This window comes from Lagopus muta, unplaced genomic scaffold (assembly GCF_023343835.1).
Source record: "Lagopus muta isolate bLagMut1 unplaced genomic scaffold, bLagMut1 primary scaffold_114, whole genome shotgun sequence".
Classification (NCBI taxonomy): Eukaryota; Metazoa; Chordata; class Aves; order Galliformes; family Phasianidae; genus Lagopus; species Lagopus muta.
The window spans coordinates 54,694-78,426 of NW_026040181.1; the positions used below are offsets into that span (position 1 = coordinate 54,694).

The 23,733-nt window shown below is 47.4% G+C and overlaps 3 protein-coding genes and 2 long non-coding RNA genes across 24 annotated transcripts in view; 3 read left to right on the forward strand and 2 right to left on the reverse strand.

Annotated features, from left to right (window-relative positions):
- Window positions 1-1,505, forward strand: part of LOC125687601 (IgGFc-binding protein-like) — a 20,284-nt gene extending 18,779 nt beyond the window's left edge. For 6 of the 12 annotated variants that reach the window (XM_048932809.1, XM_048932811.1, XM_048932813.1 and 3 more), the window contains exon 7: window positions 22-1,503. The gene's annotated coding sequence lies outside the window, so the exon portion shown is untranslated. Of the gene's footprint in view, window positions 1-21 lie in introns of all 12 variants that reach the window. The other 6 variants (XM_048932818.1, XM_048932812.1, XM_048932820.1 and 3 more) reach the window with 4 other exon arrangements.
- LOC125687604 (IgGFc-binding protein-like) lies at window positions 1,038-11,904 on the forward strand. The gene is made up of 6 exons (XM_048932823.1): window positions 1,038-1,044; window positions 1,673-2,265; window positions 4,589-5,162; window positions 7,373-7,572; window positions 10,400-11,122; window positions 11,490-11,904. The coding sequence occupies exons 1-5, from the start codon at window positions 1,038-1,040 to the stop codon at window positions 10,964-10,966; spliced, it is 1,941 nt and encodes a 646-aa protein (XP_048788780.1). The 3' UTR covers window positions 10,967-11,122; window positions 11,490-11,904.
- LOC125687600 (uncharacterized) lies at window positions 2,149-4,596 on the reverse strand. Of its 9 annotated transcripts, none has more exons than XM_048932798.1 (3): window positions 4,118-4,596; window positions 3,632-3,869; window positions 2,149-2,908 (listed from the first exon to the last, which is right to left on the reverse strand). In XM_048932798.1, exons 1-3 carry the CDS (start codon window positions 4,574-4,576, stop codon window positions 2,271-2,273), a joined length of 1,335 nt encoding a protein of 444 aa, XP_048788755.1. In that variant the 5' UTR covers window positions 4,577-4,596; the 3' UTR covers window positions 2,149-2,270. The 9 variants fall into 9 exon arrangements, with proteins under 9 accessions (XP_048788755.1, XP_048788760.1, XP_048788763.1 ...); XM_048932803.1 differs by having other exon boundaries at window positions 2,149-3,146; XM_048932806.1 differs by having other exon boundaries at window positions 3,994-4,596.
- A 5,632-nt stretch (window positions 11,905-17,536) lies between the features above and the next one.
- On the reverse strand, window positions 17,537-19,494 carry LOC125687602 (uncharacterized). The gene is made up of 2 exons (XR_007374188.1): window positions 18,926-19,494; window positions 17,537-18,659 (listed from the first exon to the last, which is right to left on the reverse strand). It is a non-coding gene; the product is annotated as an uncharacterized LOC125687602 (long non-coding RNA).
- A 252-nt stretch (window positions 19,495-19,746) lies between these two features.
- Window positions 19,747-20,222, forward strand: LOC125687603 (uncharacterized). Its single transcript, XR_007374189.1, has 2 exons — window positions 19,747-19,828; window positions 20,094-20,222. It is a non-coding gene; the product is annotated as an uncharacterized LOC125687603 (long non-coding RNA).
- Window positions 20,223-23,733: the final 3,511 nt, after the last annotated feature.

Genomic DNA, 23,733 nt, shown 5'->3' on the forward strand with positions numbered 1-23,733 from the left:
CCTTTCAGGGATCAAATGAAGGTTATAGGATCCCAAAATGCCCCTAAATTGGGTTTCTTTCCCCATTGAATTGTCATGTCCTCTCCTTTTATGCCTTCCAGGGGTCAATGAAGGGTTATGGGATCCCAAAATGCCCCTAAATCGCGTTTCCTTCCCCGATAAATTGTCCTGTCCTCTCCTTTTATACCTTCCAGGGATCAAATGAAGGGTTATGGGATCCCAAAATGCCCCTAAATTGGGTTTCTTTCCCCATTGAATTGTCCTGTCCTCTCCTTTTATGCCTTTCAGGGTTCAATGAAGTGTTATAGGATCCCAAAATGCCCCTAAATTGGGTTTCCTTCCCCGTTGAATTGTCCTGTCCTCTCCTTTTATGCCATCTCAGGGGTCAATGAAGGGTTATGGGATCCCAAAATGCCCCTAAATTGGGTTTCTTTCCCCATTGAATTGTCCTCTCCTCTGCTTTTATGCCATCTCAGGGGTCAATAAAAGGTTATGGGATCCCAAAATGCCCCTAAATTGGGTTTCTTTCCTCGTTGAATTGTCCTCTCCTCTCCTTTTACGCCTTTCAGGGGTCAATGAAGGGTTATGGGATCCCAAAATGCCCCTAAATTGGGTTTCTTTCCCCGTTGAATTGTCCTGTCCTCTCCTTTTATGCCTTTCAGGGATCAAATGAAGGGATATAGGATCCCAAAATGCCCCTAAATTGGGTTTCCTTCCCCGTTGAATGACCTGTCCTCTCCTTTTACGCCTTTCAGGGGTCAATGAAGGGTTATGGGATCCCAAATTGCCCCTAAACTGGGTTTCTTTCCCCGTTGAATTGTCCTGCCCTCTCCTTTTATGCCTTTCAGGGATCAAATGAAGGTTATGGGATCCCAAAATGCCCCTAAATTGGGTTTCTTTCCCCGTTGAATGACCTGTCCTCTGTTTTATGCCTTTCAGGGTTCAATGAAGGGTTATGGGATCCCAAAGTGCCCCTAAATTGGGTTTCTTTCCCCATTGAATTGTCCTGTCCTCTGTTTTATGCCTTTCAGGGGTCAATGAAGGGTTATGGGATCCCAAAATGCCCCTAAATTGGGTTTCTTCCCCCGTTGAATTGTCCTGTCCTCTCCTTTTATGCCTTTCAGGGATCAAATGAAGGGATATAGGATCCCAAAATGCCCCTAAATTGGGTTTCTTTCCCCATTGAATGACCTGTCCTCTGTATTATGCCTTTCAGGGTTCAATGAAGGGTTATAGGATCCCAAAATGCCCCTAAATTGGGTTTCTTCCCCCCTTGAATTGTCCTGTCCTCTCCTTTTATGCCTTTCAGGGGTCAATGAAGGGTTATAGGATCCCAAAATGCCCTTAAATTGGGTTTCTTTCCCCATTGAATCACAGCTCCCCTCTCTCACTTCTTTTTCCCTATAGATTCCCTCATTTCTTCCCACTTCTCTACAACTCCTCTTCCTCCTCCTCTTCCCCCCTCCATTCCCCCCCCTTTCTCTCAACCACCCCCATCCTCCCTCTCCTTTTTCCCTTTAGATTCCCTTATTTCTTCCCCTTTCTCACCAACTCCTCTTCCTCCTCCTCTTCCCCCCCTCCATTTCCCCCCTCTTTTTCTCAACGACCCCCATCCTCCCTCAGTTTTTTCCCTATAACTCACCCCCCCCCCCTCACTTTTCTCCCCCCACAGCCCCCGTCTGCCCTCCCCACGCTCACTACGAGCTCTGCGGCGCCGCCTGCCCTCCCACCTGCCGTCCCCACGCCCTCCCCCAGGGCTGCACGTCAGCCCCCTGCACCGAGGGCTGCTTCTGCGACGTCGGCTTCATCCTCAGCGGCTCCGAATGCGTCCCAGCATCCGACTGCGGCTGCGAACACCGCGGCCTCTACTACAAGAAAGGCTCCGAGTTCTACTCTTCGTGCCAGGAGTTCTGCGTTTGCAAAGCCGGAGGGGTGACGGAGTGCAGGCCGGCATCTTGCGGCGCCCACGAGGAGTGCAGGGTGCAGGATGGGGTGCTGGGGTGTCACCCCGCCGGCTACGGGCGCTTGGTGGTCTCAGGAGACCCCCACTACGTGACGTTTGATGGTAGAGCCTTCGACCTGCGAGGTTCCTGCAGCTACGTGCTGGCTAAAGTCTGCAAACCTGAGCGTGGCTTGGCCAACTTCTCCGTGCTGCTGGAGCACGACGGAGGGGGACGGGGCAACGTGGCGCTGGTGAAGAAGGTGACAGTGAGCATCTATGGGCACACGGTCAGCATGGAGCAAGGACGGCGCTGGGAGGCGACGGTGAGTCAGGAGCAACGCTTTGGGGCAAGGCCTGCAAGGCACGTGTGCAAAAATCCCCTGCTGCATGCATGTAGGATCTCCCCGTTGCAGCCATGCTGGCAAAAAGTCTCATGGTGCTGCATGCGTGCATGCAAACCTTCTGGATTGCACCCATGCTTGCAAAAAGCACCTCCTTCTTGCATGCATGTGTGCACGCAGAGTCTCTCAGTTGCACCCGCGCTTGCAAAAAGTCTCATGGTGCATGCATGTGTGCAAAAATCCCCTTCTGCTTGCAAAAAACCATCCTCCTTCTTGCATGCATATCTGTGCAAAATCTTCCCGTTGCAGCCATGCTGCCAAAAAGTCTCATGGTGCTGCATGCGTGCATGCAAGCCTTCTGGATTGCATCCATGCTTATAGAAAACACCTCCTTCTTGCATGCATGTGTGCACGCAGAGTCTCTCAGTTGCATCCATGCTTGCAAAAAGTCTCCTGGTGCATGCATGCGTGCAAAAATCCCCTGGTGCTTGCAAAAAACCATCCTCCTTCTTGCATGCATATCTGTGCAGAATCTTCCCATTGCAGCCATGCTTGCAAAAAGTCCCATGGTGCTGCATGCGTGCATGCAAGCCTTCTGGATTGCATCCATGCTTACAGAAAACACCTCCTTCTTGCATGCATGTGTGCATGCAGAGTCTCTCAGTTGCATCCATGCTTGCAAGAAGTCTCCTGGTGCACGTATGTGTGCAAAAATCCCCTGGTGTTTGCAAAAAAACCATCCTCCTTCTTGCATGCATATCTGTGCAGAATCTTCCCATTGCAGCCATGCTTGCAAAAAGTCCCATGGTGCTGCATGCGTGCATGCAAGCCTTCTGGATTGCATCCATGCTTACAGAAAACACCTCCTTCTTGCATGCATGTGTGCACGCAGAGTCTCTCAGTTGCACCCACGCTTGCAAGAAGTCTCCTGGTGCACGTATGTGTGCAAAAATCCCCTTCTGCTTGCAAAAAAACCATCCTCCTAGTGCATGCATATCTGTGCAGAATCTTCCCATTGCAGCCATGCTGGCAAAAAGTCTCATGGTGCTGCATGCGTGCATGCAAACCTTCTGGATTGCATCCATGCTTGCAAAAAGCACCTCCTTCTTGCATGCATGTGTGCACGCAGAATCTCTCAGTTGCACCCACGCTTGCAAAAAGTCTCATGGTGCTGCATGCGTGCATGCAAGCCTTCTGGATTGCATCCATGCTTACAGAAAACACCTCCTTCTTGCATGCATGTGTGCATGCAGAGTCTCTCAGTTGCACCCACGCTTGCAAAAACTCTCATGGTGCTGCATGCGTGCATGCAGGCCTTCTGGATTGCATCCATGCTTGCAAAAAGCACCTCCTTCTTGCATGCATGTGTGCATGCAGAGTCTCTCAGTTGCATCCATGCTTGCAAAAAGTCTCCTGGTGCACGTATGTGTGCAAAAATCCCCTTCTGCTTGCAAAAAAACCATTCTCCTGGTGCATGCATATCTGTGCAGAATCTTCCCTTTGCAGCCATGCTGGCAAAAAGTCTCCTGGTGCACGCATGCGTGCATGCAGGCCTTCTGGATTGCACCCATGCTTGCAAAAAGCACCTCCTTCTTGCATGCATGTGTGCATGCAGAGTCTCTCAGTTGCACCCACGCTTGCAAGAAGTCTCCTGGTGCTGCATGCGTGCATGCAAGCCTTCTGGATTGCATCCATGCTTACAGAAAACACCTCCTTCTTGCATGCATGTGTGCACGCAGAGTCTCTCAGTTGCATCCATGCTTGCAAAAAGTCTCCTGATACTGCATGCGTGCATGCAGGCCTTCTGGATTGCATCCATGCTTGCAAAAAGCACCTCCTTCTTGCATGCATGTGTGCACGCAGAGTCTCTCAGTTGCACCCACGCTTGCAAGAAGTCTCCTGGTGCATGCACGTGTGCAAAAATCCCCTGGTGCTTGCAAAAAACCATCCTCCTTCTTGCATGCATATCTGTGCAGAATCTTCCCGTTGCAGCCATGCTGCCAAAAAGTCTCATGGTGCTGCATACGTGCATGCAAACCTTCTGGATTGCATCCATGCTTGCAAAAAGCACCTCCTTCTTGCATGCATGTGTGCACGCAGAGTCTCTCAGTTGCACCCACACTTGCAAGAACTCTCCTGGTGCACACATGCGTGCAAAAATCCCCTTCTGCTTGCAAAGAGCATCCTCCTGGTGCGTGTATGCATGCATGCAGAGGCCTCCCCGTTGCACCCCGGGGCGTGCAAACCTTGCAGCATCGCAAGCACAAGGTGGGTGCACAAACCTCACACCCATCGCACGCCCCAGGTGGACGGCGAGCGTTTCACATTGCCGCTGGCGTTGGAGGACCAAAAGCTCCAAATCGGGCAAGAGGGGACCAACCTCGTCCTGCAAACGGCCTCAGGCCTCCGCCTGCTCTACAACGCAGCCACGTATCTGCTGGTCACCATCCCCAAAGCTTACCAGGGTCGCGTGTGCGGTTTGGGGGGCAACTTTAACGGAGATCCCGGTGACGATTTCCTGCTCCCCGACGGATCGGCGGCCGAGAGCACGGAGGAATTCGTCGCCTCTTGGAAAACGCCTTCGGCCGACGGGGGTTGCAAGGAAGGTTGCGACGGGAAGCCGTGCCCTTCGTGCGACGCCGCTGCCGTTGCTCCGTACGGAAGCGGGGATCAATGCGGCCTCATCCGCCACCCGACGGGGCCTTTTGGGTCGTGCCACCATAGGGTGAACCCGGCTCAGTACTTCCAGCATTGCATCCATGATGTCTGCGCTGCTGGAGGGGCGAGGGAAGCTCTGTGCCACAGCCTGCAAGCTTACGCTGCTGCTTGCCAAGCTGCCGGCGCTCAGATCGGAGGGTGGAGGACGGCGGCGTTCTGCCGTAAGTGGTGCAAAAATCCCCCCTCCAAAATGATCCCCCCCTGTTTGTCCCCAGGTGAAAACACTTGGGTTTCATTTTTCCCCTCGATCCCGATTTCCCTGCAGCAAAAAACATCACCGTTTTTTTATGTTTGCTGCTTTGGGGGAGGGCAAATGTTGGATATTTGGAGCAAGACGCTGTGTGAATTGTCGGCATCGAATCATGCATCGCTTCTTTTCCCTCAAATCATCCCCAAAATCCATGAGATTTGCCCCAAATATTCGCAAGCTCCACCTAAAAGTCCACAAAATGGTACAGAAGGTCTTTCAAGCAGTCCCAAAAATCCATGAGATGGCATCAAAATGTTTTCAGGCCTTCCCCAAAATGCCTCGATTACCCAAATATTCCCACAGATCCACAAAACAGACCAGAAATGCTTTCAAGCCTGCCACCAAATCCACAAGATTGACCAGGATTGAACAGCATTGAAATCCACGGGGTCGCACAAATTGCAATCGAATCTTCCCCCAAATCCTCGAGATGGAACCAAAATGCTTCCAAATATTCCACCCAAATCCATGAGATTTCACAGCAATGCTTCCAAAATCCATCAGATTTCTGGGCTGTTTTGTGGATTTGTGGGAATATTTGGGTAATTTGAGGCATTTTGGGGAAGGTCTGGAAGCATTTTGAGGCTTTCTGATGGGTTTTTTGAGAATACCCTTAACCCTAACCCTAACCCTAACCCTAACCCTTAACCCTAACCCTAACCCTACCCTAACCCTACCCTAACCCTAACCCTAATAACCCTAACCCTAACAACCCTAACCCTAACCCTAACCCTAACCCTAACCCTGACCCTAACCCTAACCCTAACCCTAACCTTAACCCTATCCCTAACCCTAACCCGACCCTAACCCTATCCCTAACCCTAATCCTATCCCTAACCCTAACCCTAACCCTAACCCTAATCCTAACCCTAACCCTTAACCCTTAACCCTAACCCTAATAACCCTCACCCTCACCCTCACCCTAACCCTAACCCTAACCCTAACCCTAACCCTAACCCTAACCTTAACCCTAACCCTAACCCTACCCCTACCCTAACCCTAACCCTAACCCTACCCTAATCCTAACACCTGAATGAGAACCTGAATGAGAATTGAGAACACCTGAATGTAAGCTGCGTGATTTTGTTTTGGGGGGAGGCCTGACAGCATTTCTGCTCTATTGCATGGGTTTTTGGGGAAAATTCGGCAGCATTTTGGACAATCTCGTGTATTTTGGGGAGGATCTGAGAAAGGTTTGGGGCGATCTGATGGACTTTGGAAGCATTGCTGTGAAATCTCGTGGATTTGGGTGGAATATTTGGAAGCATTTTGGTTCCATCTCGAGGATTTGGGGGAAGATTTGAACGCAATTTGTGCCATCCCGTGGATTTCAGAGGAGGTTCGCAAGCATTTTGGGTGATCATTTGGATTTTGGGGGTTTTTGGTTAGGGTTAGGGTTTAGGGTTAGGGTTAGAGGTTAGGGTTAGGGTAGGGTTAGGGGTAGGGTTAGGGTTAGGGTTAAGGTTAGGGTAAGGGTTAGGGTTAGGGTTAGGGAAGGGTTAGGGTTAGGGTTAGGGTTAAGGTTAGGGTTAGGGTTAGGGTTAGGGTAGGGTTAGGGTTAGGGTAGGGTTAGGGTAGGGTTAGGGTTAGGGTTAGGGTTAGGGTCTTCTCAAAAAGCCCATCAGAAAGCCTCAAAATGCTTCCAGACCTTCCCCAAAATCCCTCAAGTTACCCAAATATTCCCACAGATCCACAAAACAGCCCAGAAATCTGATGGATTTTGGAAGCATTGCTGTGAAATCTCGTGGATTTGGGTGGAATATTTGGAAGCATTTTGGTTCCATCTCGAGGATCTGGGGGAAGATTTGAACGCAATTTTTGCCATCCCATGGATTTCAATCCTGTTCAATCCTGGCCAATCTTGTGGATTTGGTGGCAAATGCTTTCAAATGGTCCCCAAATGCTTTCAAACCCAACAAACCCACACCAAAATAAAACCCCATCAACGCTCACAGACCTTCTCCAAAACCCACTGACCCCCCTCGATCCGCCTTGCAGACCACCACCCCAAAATCCACCACGCACCCTTGGCTTTCAAACTGGGGCCGGCTTCCCATCACCCCAAATCGGGTTTAGCATGAAAAAACCCCAAATAATTCCAATTACTCCCCTCTTTTCCAGCCCTCTCCTGCCCACCCCACAGCCACTACCAGCTCTGCACCCGCACCTGTGACTTCACCTGTGCCAGCCTCTCCGTGCCAACGCCGTGCAGCTGGCCCTGCTTCGAGGGATGCCAATGCGACGACGGCTTCCTCTTCGATGGCAGCTCCTGTGTGTCCCTGGAGAAGTGTGGCTGCGTCCACCAGGGGAGGTATCTCAAGGTGAGGTGGACCCCGAAAGCTTCGGGATGGAGGCGGCGTCGGAGATTTGTAGGGTGGGGAGCGGGGGGGTCGAAGGGAATTACTGGAGGGTTGGGGAGGGGGTTGGTTGTTGGATGGAGAAGGGAATGTGGTGGGGAAATGGGATCCGTTATGGGGTTGGTTGGGACATCAAGATGATGTGATGGGTTTGGGGGGGTCAGTTTTGGGGTGTTACAGCTCGATGGTGTGATGGGTTTGGGGGGTCCATCCTTAATGGGATCAAATGCCCCATCTTAATGATGGGACGGATTCAGGGACATGATCCTTTATAGGGTTGTATGGCCCACTGAGCTGAAGAGATGGGCTTGGGGTGTCAGTTCTTGGATGTCCCATCTCAATGATGAGATGGATTTGGGGGGTCCGTCCTTGATGGGATCAAATGCCCCATCTTGATGTCATGATGGATTCAGGGACACGATCCTTTATAGGGTTGTTTGGCCCACCAAGCTGAAGAGATGAGTTTGGGGTATCAGTTTTTGGGTGTCCCATCTTGATGATGTGCTGGATTAGGGGTGTAAATCCTTAATCTGATCAAATGCCCCATCTTGATGATGGGACGGATTCAGGGACACGATCCTTTATAGGGTTGTTTGACCCACCAAGCTGAAGAGATGGGCTTGGGGTGTCAGTTTTTGGGTGTCCCATCTCGATGATGAGATGGGTTTGGGGGGTCCGTCCTTAATGGGATCAAATGCCCCATCTTGATGTCATGATGGATTCAGGGACACGATCCTTTATAGGGTTGTTTGGCCCACCAAGCTGAAGAGATGGGTTTGGGGGGTCAGTTTTTGGGTGTCCCATCTCGATGATGTGCTGGATTTGGGGTGTAAATCCTTAATCTGATCAAATGCCCCATCTTGATGATGGGATGGATTCAGAGACAGGAACCTTTATAGGGTTGTTTGGCCCACCAAGCTGAAGAGATGGGTTTGGGGTGTCAGTCCTTAATGGGATCAAATGCCCCATCTTGATGATGTGATGGATTCGGGGACAGGAACCCGTATAAGGTTGGTTGGCCCATCAAGGTGATCTGATGGGTTTGGGGGGTCAGTTTTTGGGTGTTACAGCTCGATGATGAGATGGGTTTGGGGGGTCAGTTTTTGGGTGTCCCATCTCGATGGTGTGATGGGTTTGGGGTGTCAGTCCTTGATGGGACCAAATGTCCCATCTTGATGATGGGATGGATTCAGGGACACGATCCTTTATAGGGTTGTTTGGCCCACCGAGCTGAAGAGATGGGTTTGGGGGGTCAGTTTTTGGGTGTCCCATCTCGATGATGTGATGGATTTGGGGTGTAAGTCCTTAATGGTATCAAATGCCCCATCTTGATGTCATGATGGATTCAGGGACAGGAACCTTTATAGGGTTGTTTGGCCAAGCTGAAGAGATGGGCTTGGGGTGTCAGTTTTTGGGTGTCCCATCTCGATGATGTGATGGATTTGGGGTGTAAGTCCTTGATGGGATCAAATGCCCCATCTTGATGTCATGATGGATTCAGGGACACGATCCTTTATAGGGTTGTTTGGCCCACCAAGCTGAAGAGATGGGTTTGGGGTGTCAGTTCTTGGATGTCCCATCTCAATGATGAGATGGATTTGGGGGGTCACTCCTTGATGGGATCAAATGCCCCATCTTGACGTCATGATGGATTCAGGGACACGATCCTTTATAGGGTTGTTTGGTCCACCGAGCTGAAGAGATGGGTTTGGGGGGTCAGTTTTTGGGTGTCCCATCTCAATTATGTGATGGGTTTGGGGTGTCAGTCCTTAATGGGATCAAATGCCCCGTCTTAATGATGTGATGGATTCAGGGACAGGAACCTTTATAGGGTTATTTGGCCCATCAAGGTGATCTGATGGGTTTGGGGTGTCAGTTTTGGGTGTCCCATCTCAATGATGTGATGGGTTTGGGGTGTCAGTCCTTAATGGGATCAAATGCCCCATCTTGATGTCATGATGGATTCAGGGACACGATCCTTTATAGGGTTGTTTGGCCCACCAAGCTGAAGAGATGGGTTTGGGGTGTCAGTTCTTGGATGTCCCATCTCAATGATGAGATGGATTTGGGGGGTCCGTCCTTAATGGGATCAAATGCCCCATCTTAATGATGGGACGGATTCAGGGACACGATCCTTTATAGGGTTGTTTGTCCCACCAAGCTGATCTGATGGGTTTGGGGTGTCAGTTTTTGGGTGTCCCATCTCAATGATGTGATGGATTTGGGGTGTAAGTCCTTAATGGTATCAAATGCCCCATCTTGATGTCATGATGGATTCAGGGACAGGAACCTTTATAGGGTTGGTTGGCCCATCAAGGTGATCTGATGGGTTTGGGGGGTCAGTTTTTGGGTGTCCCATCTCAATGATGTGATAGATTCAGGGACACGATCCTTTATAGGGTTGTTTGGCCCATCAAGCTGATGTGATGAATTTGGGGTGTCAGTTCTTGGATGCCAAAGTTCTCCTTTTTGGGATTGAGGTTGAAGGTCTCCTTTTGGGGATTGAGGTTGAAGGTCTCCTTTTGGGACAGGGGCCAAAGTTCTCCTTTTGGGATTGAAGTTGAAGGTCTTTTGGGACAGTTTGTAGGTCTCCTTTTGGCTTAGAGGTTGAAAGCCCTTTTCTTCTTGGTGCTGCAGAGTTCATTCCTCAAGTTGCTCACGTTTCCCCAGATCAGCCTCATTTTATTCTCCCTCCACGTGGGACCTCTTTCCCTTTCCAAAAGCATGAAAGAAAAGAACAGGGGGAAACAGGGATAAAGGACTAATTAACCTTGGAGTTCTTCCTTTCCAGGCGGGTGAGACCATCACCATCAACAACTGCACCACAAAATGCCACTGCCACCCATCACAGGGCCTCACCTGCGAGGCCACCCGTTGTCCCCCACACCAGGTCTGCGTGGCTCGGGAAGGGACGCAGCGATGCCTCAAGCAGGAGGGAAGATGTCAGATCTCTCCTGGAGCCTCCGTGACCACGTTTGATGGGGTGGGAGGAAGGCTGCCCGACAGCGGCACCTACAAGATGGCCGCCCTCTGCGACGAGAGGTCGCCCCACTGGTTCAAGGTGGTGGTGGAGGTCAGCGAGTGTCGGGACGATGGGATCCCAGCTGCCTCGGCTGTTTTTGTCTTCTTCCGTGAGGCTTTCATCACCATCAACAGCAACATGGAGGTTTGGGTGAGCCGGATCTGCCCCCAAAAGATGGGGCGTGAGTTTAGGGTGCAAAATTTGGGGGCAGGGGGGCTGTGGGGGGGTGGATTTTCCTGTTCTCTTGTGCTCGCAAGGTCCTTTGGGTGCAGAATTGGAGATTTGGGGCATAAATCGCCCCTTCAGGATGAGGATAAAGGCATTTTGAGAAGTTGAAGGTTCTCCTGCAGGAGCAGAGGTTGAAGGTCTGCTTTTGGGGTAGAGGTTGGACAGAGGTTGAAGGTCTGCTTTTGGGGTAGAGGTTGAAGGTTCTGCTTTTGGGGTAGAGGTTGGACAGAGGTTGAAGGTCTCCTTTTGGGGTAGAGGTTGAAGGTCTCCTTTAAGGGTAGAGATTGAAGGTCTTTTGGGTAGAGGTTGAAGGTCTCCTTTTGGGATAAAGGTTGAAGGTCTCCTTTTGGGACAGTGGTTGAAGGTCTTTTGGGGTAGAGATTGAAGGTCTTTTGGGTAGAGGTTGAAGGTCTTTTGGGGTTGAGATTTAAGGTCTGCTTTTGGGATAAAGGTTGAAGGTCTCCTTTTGGGGTAGAGATTGAAGGTCTTTTGGGGTAGAGGTTAAAGGTCTTTTGGGTAGAGGTTGAAGGTCTTTTGGGGTTGAGATTGAAGGTCTCCATTTGGGGTAGAGGTTGAAGGTTTTCCTTTTGGGATAAAGGTTGAAGGTCTCTTTTTGGGATTGAGATTGAAGGTCTCCATTTGGGGTAGAGGTTGAAGGTCTCCTTTAAGGGTAGAGATTGAAGGTCTTTTGGGTAGAGGTTGAAGGTCTCCTTTTGGGACAAAGGTTGAAGGTTCTCCTTTTGGGGTAGAGGTTGAAGGTCTTTTGGGTAGAGGTTGAAGGTTTCCTTTTGGGGTAGAGGTTGGACAGAGGTTGAAGGTCTCCTTTTGGGGTAGAGGTTGAAGGTCTGCTTTTGGGGTTGAGATTGAAGGTCTCCTTTTGGGGTAGAGGTTGAAGGTCTCCTTTTGGGGTAGAGGTTGGACAGAGGTTGAAGGTCTCCTTTTGGGGTAGAGGTTGAAGGTCTTTTGGGTAGAGGTTGAAGGTTTCCTTTTGAGACAAAGGTTGAAGGTCTCCTTTTGGGACAGTGGTTGAAGGTTCTCCTTTTGGGACAAAGGTTGAAGGTTCTCCTTTTGGGGTAGAGGTTGAAGATTTTCTTTTGGGGTTGAGATTGAAGGTCTCCATATGGGGTTGAGATTGAAGGTCTCCTTTTGGGGTAGAGGTTGAAGATTTCCTTCTGGGGTAGAGGTTGAAGGTCTCCTTCTGGGGTAGAGGTTGAAGGTCTCCTTTTGGGATAAAGGTTGAAGGTCTCCTTTTGGGATAAAGGTTGAAGGTCTCCTTTTGGGACAGTGGTTGAAGGTCTTTTGGGGTTGAGATTGAAGGTCTTTTGGGTAGAGGTTGAAAGTCTTTTGAGACAAAGGTTGAAGGTTCTCCTTTTGGGGTAGAGGTTGAAGGTTCTCCTTTTGGGATTGAGGTTGAAGGTTCTCCTTCTGGGGTAGAGGTTGAAGGTCTCCTTTTGGGGTAGAGGTTTAAGGTTCTCCTTCAGAAGCAGAGGTTGAAGGTCTTGTTTTGGGGTGGATAGAGGATGAAGTTCTCCTTTTGGCACAGAGATCGAAGACTCTTTCCACTTAGAGGTTGAAGAACTCCTTTTGGGACAGAAGTTGAAGGTCTCCTTTTGGGATAAGGGTTGAAGGTCTCCTTTTGGAGTAGAGGTTGAAGGTTCTCCTTTTGGGGTAGAGCTTGAAGGCATCTACATTGAGCTGGTTGGAAGGAAAGAAGCTCCCCAAGAGCAATTTTGGAACAAAATAATACCCATCATCATCTCCAGTAGACTGAAATCGAAGGCGTTTTTGCTCTGTTGCAACTGTTGTCCCATTCCTAATCACACGCCGGGTCACGCCACAGCCCACAACGCATTTTGTTGGCTGACATCAAGAGGAAATTTGGGGTTGGTTGGGTTTTTTTGTGTTTTTTTGTTTGTTTTGGACTGATTTTTGCCATTGTTTTGCATCGATTCAGGTGAACGGTCTCTTCACCCGCCTCCCAGCCCCGGTGTCGGAAGCCGCTTCCTTGGATGTGACGGAGGGCAACGTCACCGTCTCTCACACCTCGGGGTTGGAGGTGATCTTCAGTCCCAGGGGGGAGGTGACGGTGGCCGTGAAAGCCACTCTGGCCAACCATCTCTGTGCCCCCTGTGGCAATTTCAATGGGGACGCCGAAGACGACCTGAGGTTGCCCAACGGCCGCGTGGCTGAGAGCATCGCTGAGGTCGTCGATGCCTGGAAAGCCAAGGATTTTGCAGGATGGTGAGTAAAAAGGTGGAAAATCCCTTAAAAAAAACAAAACAAAACAAAAAGTGGGGCTGATTTTTAATCATTTTTAACCCTGCAGAAGGGTAGGGGGAAAAAAAAAATACCCAGGGGGCATTGAGGGGGGTTGGGAGAAGTGGCGACGGGAAAGGACTCCTCCATCTTCTCTGGTTTCATCCACAGCGATTGAGGCACAAAAGCAAAGGAGGTTTTTTTTTTCCTGGTAAGTGGATTTTCTTTGCTGTCGCCCCCCTATGCTGAAAAATGGCACTGCTTCGGTTGGATGAGGGATCCGTGTGATTCTTCTTAACGAGCTCCTCCGGATAATTGGGGGTTTTCAGGCTGCTTCGCACCCTATGAGATGGGAAGGGATGAAAGAGGAGAAATCAGGGAAAAAGGAAGGGAAATCTTGCCAAATATTGGGGGATTTTTACCAATGGACAGATGTGGGTAGAAGGAATCCCATAAAACAAGATGCCATTGAACCACACTCCCATTTTGGGGCCTATAAAGCCTTTTTCCTATAGATGTGGGCACCATGAACCCCATAAAAGTCAATGCCATCCAACCAAACCCAAATTTGGGCCCTATGAAGCCTTTTTCCTATAGATGTGGGCACCATAAACCCCATAAAACTCATTGGCATCCAACCATCCCATAATTTTGGGCCTATAGAACATTTTTCCTATAGATGTGGACACAATGAACCCCATAAATCTCAATGCCATCCAACCGTGCCCTAATTTTGGGGCCTATAAAGCCTTTTTCCTATAGATGTGGACACCATGAACCCCAAAAATCTCAATGCCATCCAACCAAACCCAAATTGGGGCTCTACAAAGCATTTTTCCTATAGATGTGGGCAAAATGAACCCCATAAATCTCAATGCCATCCAACCAAACCCAAATTTGGCCCCTATAAAGCCTTTTTCCTATAGATGTGGACACCATGAACCCCATAAAAATCGTTGGCATCCAACCATGCCCTAATTTTGGGCCCTATAAAGCGTTTTTCCTATAGATGTGGACACCATGAACCCCGTAAATCTCAATGCCATCCAACCATATCCTAATTTTGGGGCCTACAAAGCCTTTTTCCTATAGATGTGGACACAATGAACCCCATAAAACATGACAGCATCGACCAAAACTCCAGTTTTGGGCCTATAGAGCCTTTTTCCTATAAATGTGGACCCCAATGAACCCCATAAATCCCAATGCCATCCAAACAAACCCAAAGTTGGGGCCTACAAAGCATTTTTCCTATAGATGTGGACACCATGAACCCCGTAAATCTCAATGCCATCCAACCAAACCCAAATTTGGGCCCTATAGAACATTTTTCCTATAGATGTGGACACAATGAACCCCATAAATCTCAATGCCATCCAACCATCCCATAATTTTGGGCCTATAGAACATTTTTCCTATAGATGTGGACACAATGAACCCCATAAATCTCAATGCCATTCAACCAAACCCAAATTTGGGCCCTATAAAGCCTTTTTCCTATAGATGTGGACACAATGAACCCCATAAATCTCAATGCCATCCAACCAAACCCAAATTTGGGCCCTATGAAGCATTTTTCCTATAGATGTGGGCACCATAAACCCCATAAAACTCATTGGCATCCAACCATCCCATAATTTTGGGCCTATAGAACATTTTCCTATAGATGTGGACCCCAATGAACCCCATAAATCTCGATGCCATCCAACTAAACCCAAATTTGGGCCCTACAAAGCATTTTTCCTATAGATGTGGACACAATGAACCCCATAAATCTCGATGCCATCCAACCAAACCCAAATTTAGGCCCTATGAAGCATTTTTCCTATAGATGTGGGCACCATAAACCCCATAAATCTCAATGCCATCCAACCATCCCATAATTTTGGGCCTATAGAACATTTTTCCTATAGATGTGGACACAATGAACCCCATAAATCTCCATGCCATCCAACCAAACCCTAATTTTGGGGCCTATAAAGCGTTTTTCCTATAGATGTGGACACCATGAACCCCGTAAATCTCAATGCCATCCAACCAAACCCAAATTTGGGGCCTATAGAACATTTTTCCTATAGATGTGGACACAATGAACCCCGTAAATCTCAATGCCATCCAACCATGCCCTAATTTCGGGACCTACAAAGCCTTTTTCCTATAGATGTGGGCACAATGAACCCCATAAATCTCGATGCCATCCAACCAAACCCAAATTTGGGCCCTACAAAGCATTTTTCCTATAGATGTGCACCCCAATGAACCCCATAAATCTCGATGCCATCCAACCAAACCCAAATTTGGCCCCTATAAAGCCTTTTTCCTATAGATGTGGACACCATGAACCCCATAAAAATCGTTGGCATCCAACCATGCCCTAATTTTGGGCCCTATAAAGCGTTTTTCCTATAGATGTGGACACCATGAACCCCGTAAATCTCAATGCCATCCAACCATATCCTAATTTCGGGACCTACAAAGCATTTTTCCTATAGATGTGGACACAATGAACCCCATAAATCTCGATGCCATCCAACCAAACCCAAATTTGGGCCCTATAAAGCCTTTTTCCTATAGATGTGGACACCATGAACCCCATAAATCTCAATGCCATCCAACTAAACCCAGATTTGGGCCCTATAGAACCTTTTTCCTATAGATGTAGACACAATGAACCCCATAAATCTCAATGCCATCCAACCATGCCCTAATTTTGGGGCCTATAAAGCATTTTTCCTATAGATGTGGACACAATGAACCCCATAAATCCCAATGCCATCCAACCAAACCCAAATTTCGGCCCTATAAAGCATTTTTCCTATAGATGTGGACACCATGAACCCCATAAATCTCGATGCCATCCAACCAAACCCTCATCTTGGGGCCTACAAAGCATTTTTCCTATAGATGTGGGCACCATAAACCCCATAAATCTCAATGCCATCCAACCAAACCCAAATTTGGGCCTATAGAGCATTTTTCCTATAGATGTAGACACAATGAACCCCATAAATCTCGATGCCATCCAACCAAACCCGAATTTGGGGCCTATAAAGCATTTTTCCTATAGATGTGGGCACAATGAACCCCATAAATCTCCATGCCATCCAACCAAACCCAAATTTGGGGCCTACAAAGCATTTTTCCTATAGATGTGGACACCATGAACCCCATAAATCTCCATGCCATCCAACCAAACCCAAATTTGGGGCCTATAAAGCATTTTTCCTATAGATGTGGACACAATGAACCCCATAAATCTCAATGCCATCCAACCATGCCCTAATTTTGAGGCCTACAAACCCTTTTTCCTATAGATGTGGACACAGTGAACCCCATAAATCTCAATGCCATCCAACCATTCCCTAATTTGGGGCCTATAAAGCCTTTTTCCTATAGATGTGGGCAAAATGAACCCCATAAATCTCAATGCCATCCAACCATTCCCTAATTTGGGGCCTATAAAGCATTTTTCCTATAGATGTGGACACAATGAACCCCAAAAATCTCAATGCCATCCAACCAAACCCAAACTGGGGCTCTACAAAGCATTTTTCCTATAGATGTGGGCAAAATGAACCCCATAAATCTCAATGCCATCCAACCAAACCCAAATTTGGGCCTACAGAACATTTTTCCTATAGATGTGGGCACAATGAACCCCATAAATCTCAATGCCATCCAACCATGCCCTAATTTCGGGACCTACAAAGCCTTTTTCCTATAGATGTGGGCACAATGAACCCCATAAATCTCCATGCCATCCTACCAAACCCAAATTTGGGGCCTATAAAGCATTTTTCCTATAGATGTGGACACCATGAACCCCATAAATCTCCATGCCATCCAACCATGCCCTAATTTGGGGCCTATAAAGCCTTTTTCCTATAGATGTGGACCCCAATGAACCCCATAAATCCCAATGCCATCCAAACAAACCCAAAGTTGGGGCCTACAAAGCATTTTTCCTATAGATGTGGACACCATGAACCCCATAAATCTCCATGCCATCCAACCAAACCCAAATTTGGGGCCTATAAGGCCTTTTTCCTATGGATGTGGACACCATGAACCCCATAAAACTCATTGGCATCCAACCATGCCCTAATTTTGGGGCCTGTAAAACATTTTTCCTATAGATGTGGACCCCAATGGACCCCATAAATCTCAATGCCATCCAACCAAACCCAAATTTGGGCCCTACAAAGCATTTTTCCTATAGATGTGGACACAATGAACCCCATAAATCTCGATGCCATCCAACCAAACCCAAATTTGGGGCCTATAAAGCATTTTTCCTATAGATGTGGACACCATGAACCCCATAAATCTCAATGGCGCCCCATTTTGGGACTCATGCCCCACTCCTCCCTATGGACGAGGATGAGGAAGGTGCAGCCCTTCCTCCCCAGCTCATCTCCTCTCTTCCAGCCTCGTCCCCAACCCCGTAAGGATGGAAGTGGAAGCCCCAGTTTACCCAGCTCTGTAACGACGCCATGATGGGGACGGAAGCAAGACGACCCCGCGCACTTCTCCTCGTTAATTACGCACAACAATCAGCATTTATTAATTGCTGCCTATGGAGGTAACCAGGTTGAGCTTCCGCAGGCTCCGATGGGGCCCCGTTATGGCTGGAGGTCACGTGAGCGCCGAAATATCAAAACCCATCCAAATTTTGGCGGTCACGTGACCTCTGAAATTGTAGAATTTGACATTTAAGCAGAGAATCCGACCTGAAATTGATGAGAACAACAAAAAAAAGACCCCAAAAATGGGTTTTTTAGGGGTTGTTTTGATCCCCAAAGGAGCCACAAAAACCAAGGGGAAGAAATTGAGGCCGCCTGACCCAAATCTCCCCTCTTTTCCCCCCCAAAATCTCCTGTTTTCCTATTGGATGCCTCTGCTGTCACGTGAGCCCCAAAATAGCCAAATTTCCATATTTTGGCGGTCACGTGACCTCCGAAATTGCAAAATTTGACATTTAAGCAGAGAATCCGACCTGAAATTGCTGAGAAAACAAAAAAAAAGACCCCAAAAATGGGTTTTTTAGGGGTTGTTTTGATCCCCAAAGGACCCAGAAAAACCAAGGGGAAGAAATCGAGGTCGCCTGACCCAAATCTCCCCTCTTTTCCCCCTCAAAATCTCCTATTTTCCTATTGGATGCCTCCATTACGGCCCTGTCTCTCCTATCACGTGAGCGCCAAAATAGCCAAATATGCAAATTTTGGAGGTCACGTGACCTCTGAAATTGCAAAATTTGACATTTAAGCAGAGAATCTGACCTGAAATTGCTGAGAACAATAAAAAAAGACCCCAAAAATGGGTTTTTTAGGGGTTGTTTTGATCCACAAAGGAGCCACAAAAACCAAGGGGAAGAAATTGAGGTCGCCTGACCCAAATCTGCCCTCTTTTTCCCCCCCAAAATCTCCTGTTTTCCTATTGGATGCCTCTGCTGTCACGTGAGCGCCGAAATAGCCAAATTTCCATATTTTGGAGGTCACGTGACCTCTGAAATTGCAAAATTTGACATTTAAGCAGAGAATCCGACCTCAAATTGCTGAGAACAACAAAAAAAGACCCCAAAAATGGGTTTTTTTAGGGGTTGTTTTGATCCCCAAAGGACCCAGAAAAACCAAGGGGAAGAAATTGAGGTCGCCTGACCCAAATCTCCCCTCTTTTCCCCCCCAAAATCTCCTGTTTTCCTATTGGATGCCTCTGCTGTCACGTGAGCCCCAAAATAGCCAAATATGCAAATTTTGGCGGTCACGTGACCTCCGAAATTGCAAAATTTGACATTTAAGCAGAGAATCTGACCTGAAATTGCTGAGAACAACAAAAAAAGACCCCAAAAATGGTTTTTTTGGGGGTTGTTTTGATCCCCAAAGGACCCAGAAAAACCAAGGGGAAGAAATTGAGGTCGCCTGACCCAAATCTCCCCTCTTTTCCCCCCCCAAAATGTCCTATTTTCCTATTGGATGCCTCTGCTGTCACGTGAGCCCCAAAATAGCCAAATTTGCAAATTTTGGTGGTCACGTGACCTCTGAAATTGTAGAATTTGACATTTAAGCAGAGAATCCGACCTGAAATTGCTGAGAACAACAAAAAAAGACCCCAAAAATGGGTTTTTTAGGGGTTGTTTTGATCCCCAAAGGACCCAGAAAAAACCAAGGGGAAGAAATTGAGGCCGCCTGACCCAAATCTCCCCTCTTTTCCCCCCCAAAATCTCATGTTTTCCTATTGGATGCCTCTGCTGTCACGTGAGCCCCAAAATAGCCAAATTTCCATATTTTGGAGGTCACGTGACCTCTGAAATTGCAGAATTTGACATTTAAGCAGAGAATCTGACCTGAAATTGATGAGAAAACAAAAAAAAAAAGACCCCAAAAATGGGTTTTTTAGGGGTTGTTTTTGATCCACAAAGGAGCCACAAAAACCAAGGGAAGAAATCGAGGTCGCCTGACCCAAATCTTCCCTCTTTCCCCCCCCCAAAATCTCCTGTTTTCCTATTGGATGCCTCTGCTGTCACGTGAGCCCCAAATAGCCAAGTTTCCAAATTTTGGTGGTCACGTGACCTCTGAAATTGTAAAATTTGACATTTAAGCAGATACATCTGACCTGAAATTGCTGAGAACAATAAAAAAAGACCCCAAAAATGGTTTTTTTAGGGGTTGTTTTGATCCCCAAAGGACCCAGAAAAACCAAGGGGAAGAAATCAAGGTCGCCTGACCCAAATCTCCCTCTTTCTCCCCCCCAAAATCTCTGTTTTCCTATTGGATGCCTCTGCTGTCACGTGAGCCCCAAAAATAGCCAAATTTCCATATTTTGGAGGTCACGTGACCTCTGAAATTGTAAAATTTGACATTTAAGCAGAGAATCCGACCTGAAATTGCTGAGAACAACAAAAAAAGACCCCCAAAAATGGGTTTTTTGATGTTGTTTTGATCCCCAAAGGAGCCAGAAAAACCAAGGGGAAGAAATCGAGGTCGCCTGACCCAAATCTCCCCTCTTTCCCCCCCCAAAATCCCCTCTTTCCCCATTGGTTGCCTCCATTTTGGCCCCGCCTCTGCTGTCGGGTAAAGCAATAAAATTCCTTTTCCTTTTTATTTTTTAATTCCTTTTTTTGTGTTTTTTTTTTTTTGGTTTTTTTTTTGGATCCATTTCGTCTTTCGTTTCGTTTCGGCCGCGTCTTTTCCAGCTTCCTTAATTGGGGTCTGCCTGCATTGCATTCAAATTAAATCTAATTTTCAGTGCATCCCCTTCGTTGCTTTGCAATGGGATTTTGATTCTCCCCAGATCCGTCTTTAATTTGTTTTTTAATTACTTTTTGATTTCTTATTTGCTTTTCTATTGCTCCCATACGGAAAGCGGAGGAGAACTGAGGTGCAAAGCGATGCAAAGTGGCAATGAGATGCAATGCAGTGCAAAGCAATGCAAAACAAAGTGAGAATGCAACGAAATGCAAAGCACTGCAAAAGCAAAGCAAAGGAGAACCGCAGTGCAAAGCGAAGCAAAGTGGCAATGAAATGTAATGCAATGCAAAGCAATGCAAAACAAAGTGAGAATGCAATGAAATGCAAAGCACTGCAAAGCAAAGCAAAGGAGAACTGCAGTGCAAAGCAAAACAAAGTGAGAATGCAACGAAATGCAAAGCACTGCAAAGCAAAGCAAAGGAGAACTGCAGTGCAAAGCAAAGCAAAGCAGTGCAAAGCAATGCAAAACAAAGTGAGAATGCAATGAAATGCAAAGCACTGCAAAGCAAAGCAAAGGAGAAACTGCAGTGCAAAGCGAAGCAAAGTGGCAATGAGATGCAATGCAGTGCAAAGCAATGCAAAACAAAAATGAGAATGCAATGAAATGCACAGCAGTGCAAAGCGAAGCAAAGGAGAATTGAGGTGCAAAGCGAAGCAAAGTGGCAATGAGATGCAATGCAGTGCAAAGCAATGCAAAACAAAGTGAGAATGCAACGAAATGCAAAGCACTGCAAAGCAAAGCAAAGGAGAACCGCAGTGCAAAGCGAAGCAAAGTGGCAATGAAATGTAATGCAATGCAAAGCAATGCAAAACAAAGTGAGAATGCAATGAAATGCAAAGCACTGCAAAGCAAAGCAAAGGAGAACTGCAGTGCAAAGCAAAACAAAGTGAGAATGCAACGAAATGCAAAGCACTGCAAAGCAAAGCAAAGGAAAACTGCAGTGCAAAGCAAAGCAAAGCAGTGCAAAGCAATGCAAAACAAAGTGAGAATGCAATGAAATGCAAAGCACTGCAAAGCAAAGCAAAGGAGAACTGCAGTGCAAAGCGAAGCAAAGTGGCAATGAGATGCAATGCAGTGCAAAGCAATGCAAAACAAAATGAGAATGCAATGAAATGCACAGCAGTGCAAAGCGAAGCAAAGGAGAATTGAGGTGCAAAAGCGAAGCAAAGTGGCAATGAGATGCAATGCAGTGCAAAGCAATGCAAAACAAAGTGAGAATGCAACGAAATGCAAAGCACTGCAAAGCAAAGCAAAGGAGAACCGCAGTGCAAAGCGAAGCAAAGTGGCAATGAAATGTAATGCAATGGCAAAGCAATGCAAAACAAGTGAGAATGCAATGAAATGCAAAGCACTGCAAAGCAAAGCAAAGGAGAACTGCAGTGCAAAGCAAAACAAAGTGAGAATGCAAACGAAATGCAAAGCACTGCAAAGCAAAGCAAAGGAGAACTGCAGTGCAAAGCAAAGCAAAGCAGTGCAAAGCAATGCAAAACAAAGTGAGAATGCAATGAAATGCAAAGCACTGCAAAAGCAAAGCAAAGGAGAACTGCAGTGCAAAGCGAAGCAAAGTGGCAATGAGATGCAATGCAGTGCAAAGCAATGCAAAACAAAATGAGAATGCAATGAAATGCACAGCAGTGCAAAGCGAAGCAAAGGAGATTGAGGTGCAAAGCGAAGCAAAGTGGCAATGAGATGCAATGCAGTGCAAAGCAATGCAAAACAAAGTGAGAATGCAACGAAATGCAGAGCAGTGCAAAGTGAAGAATTGCAGAGCAAAGCAAAGCAAAGTGACAATGAAATGTAAAGCAGTGAGAATGCAATGCAATGCAAAGCAAAGCAAAGCAAAATGAGAATGAAATGCAAAGCAATGCAAAGCAAAGTGAGAATGTAATGCAAAGCAAAAGGGACTTGCAAAGCAAAGCAAAAGGCCAATGCAATGCAATGCAAAGCAAAGCAAAGTGAGAATGCAATGCAAAGCAATGCAAAGGAAAGTGAGAATGCAAAGCAATGCAAAGCAAAGCAACGCAATGCAAAGCAATGCAAAGCAAAAGGGCCTTGCAAAGCAAAGCAAAGGGCCAATGCAATGCAAAGCAAAGCAAAGCAAAGCAAAGCAAAGGTGCAAAGCAAAGGTGCACTGCAATGCAAAGCAAAAGGGCCTTGCAAAGCAAAGCAAAGCAAAGCAAGGCAAAGCAAAGGTGGTGCACTGCGATGCAAAGCAAAGAAATGCAGTGCAAAACAAAATGCATTGCAAAGGAAAGCAAAGGGGCAAAGCAATGCAAAGCAACGCAAAGCAAAGTGAGAATGCAATGCAAAGCAAAGCAAGCAAAGTGAGAAAGCAATGCAAAGCAAAGTGAGAATGCAGTGCAATGCAAAGCAAAGCAAAGCAATGCAATGCAAAGCAACACAAAGCAAAGTGAGAATGCAATGCAAAGTGAGAATGCAGTGCAATGCAAAGCAAAGCAAAGCAATGCAATGCAAAGCAACGCAAAGTGAGAATGCAAAGCAAATCAACGCAAAGCAAAGTGAGAATGCAATGCAAGTGAGAATGCAGTGCAATGCAAAGCAAAGCAAAGCAATGCAATGCAAAGCAACGCAAAGCAAAGTGAGAAAGCAATGCAAAGCAAAGTGAGAATGCAATGCAGAGCAAAGCAAAGCAAAGCGATGCAATGCAAAGCAATGCAAAGCAAAGTGAGAATGCAATGCAAAGCAAAGCAACGCAAAGCGATGCAATGCAAGCAAAGCAATGCAAAGCAAAGCAATGCAAAGCAACGCAAAGCAAAGTGAGAATGCAGTGCAAAGCAATGCAAAGCAAAGCAAAGTGAGAATGCAATGCAAAGCAAAGTGAGAATGCAATGCAAAGCAAAGCAAAGCGAAGCGATGCAAAGCAACGCCAATCCCCGAACCTTTCAACTCCCCAGCATAAACCAACCAAACAACCCCCCTCCCCTCCCCCCCCCCGCTTCCCTCCTCTCCTTCTCCCCCCCCCCCCTCCCCCCCCTTCCCCCATCCCCGCCCTTTGCAAACCCGCAGCAGCGCTGAACCGAACCCAAGCATCCCGGATTGTGCAAGGCTCCCCCTCTGCTCCTGTTTTGTTTGCCTCCAAACCTCAGCAAAAACGGGGGAGGAGGGGAAGGGGGGGGGGGGGGAGGGTTGTGCACGAATCCCAGCTTACGCAAAGTGGGATCTGTGCAAAAAAAGTCGCGGCCAAAACGTTGGGACTTTTTGCAAAAACAAAAAGGTGCATCCGACCAAGGGGGGGTTTTGCAAGGAGAGCTCTGCAGAAGTTGCAGCAAACGAACAAACAAGCAAGCAAGCAAACAAACAAGCAAGCAAACAAACAAACAAGCAAACAAACAAACGGGAGGCCCTTGTTT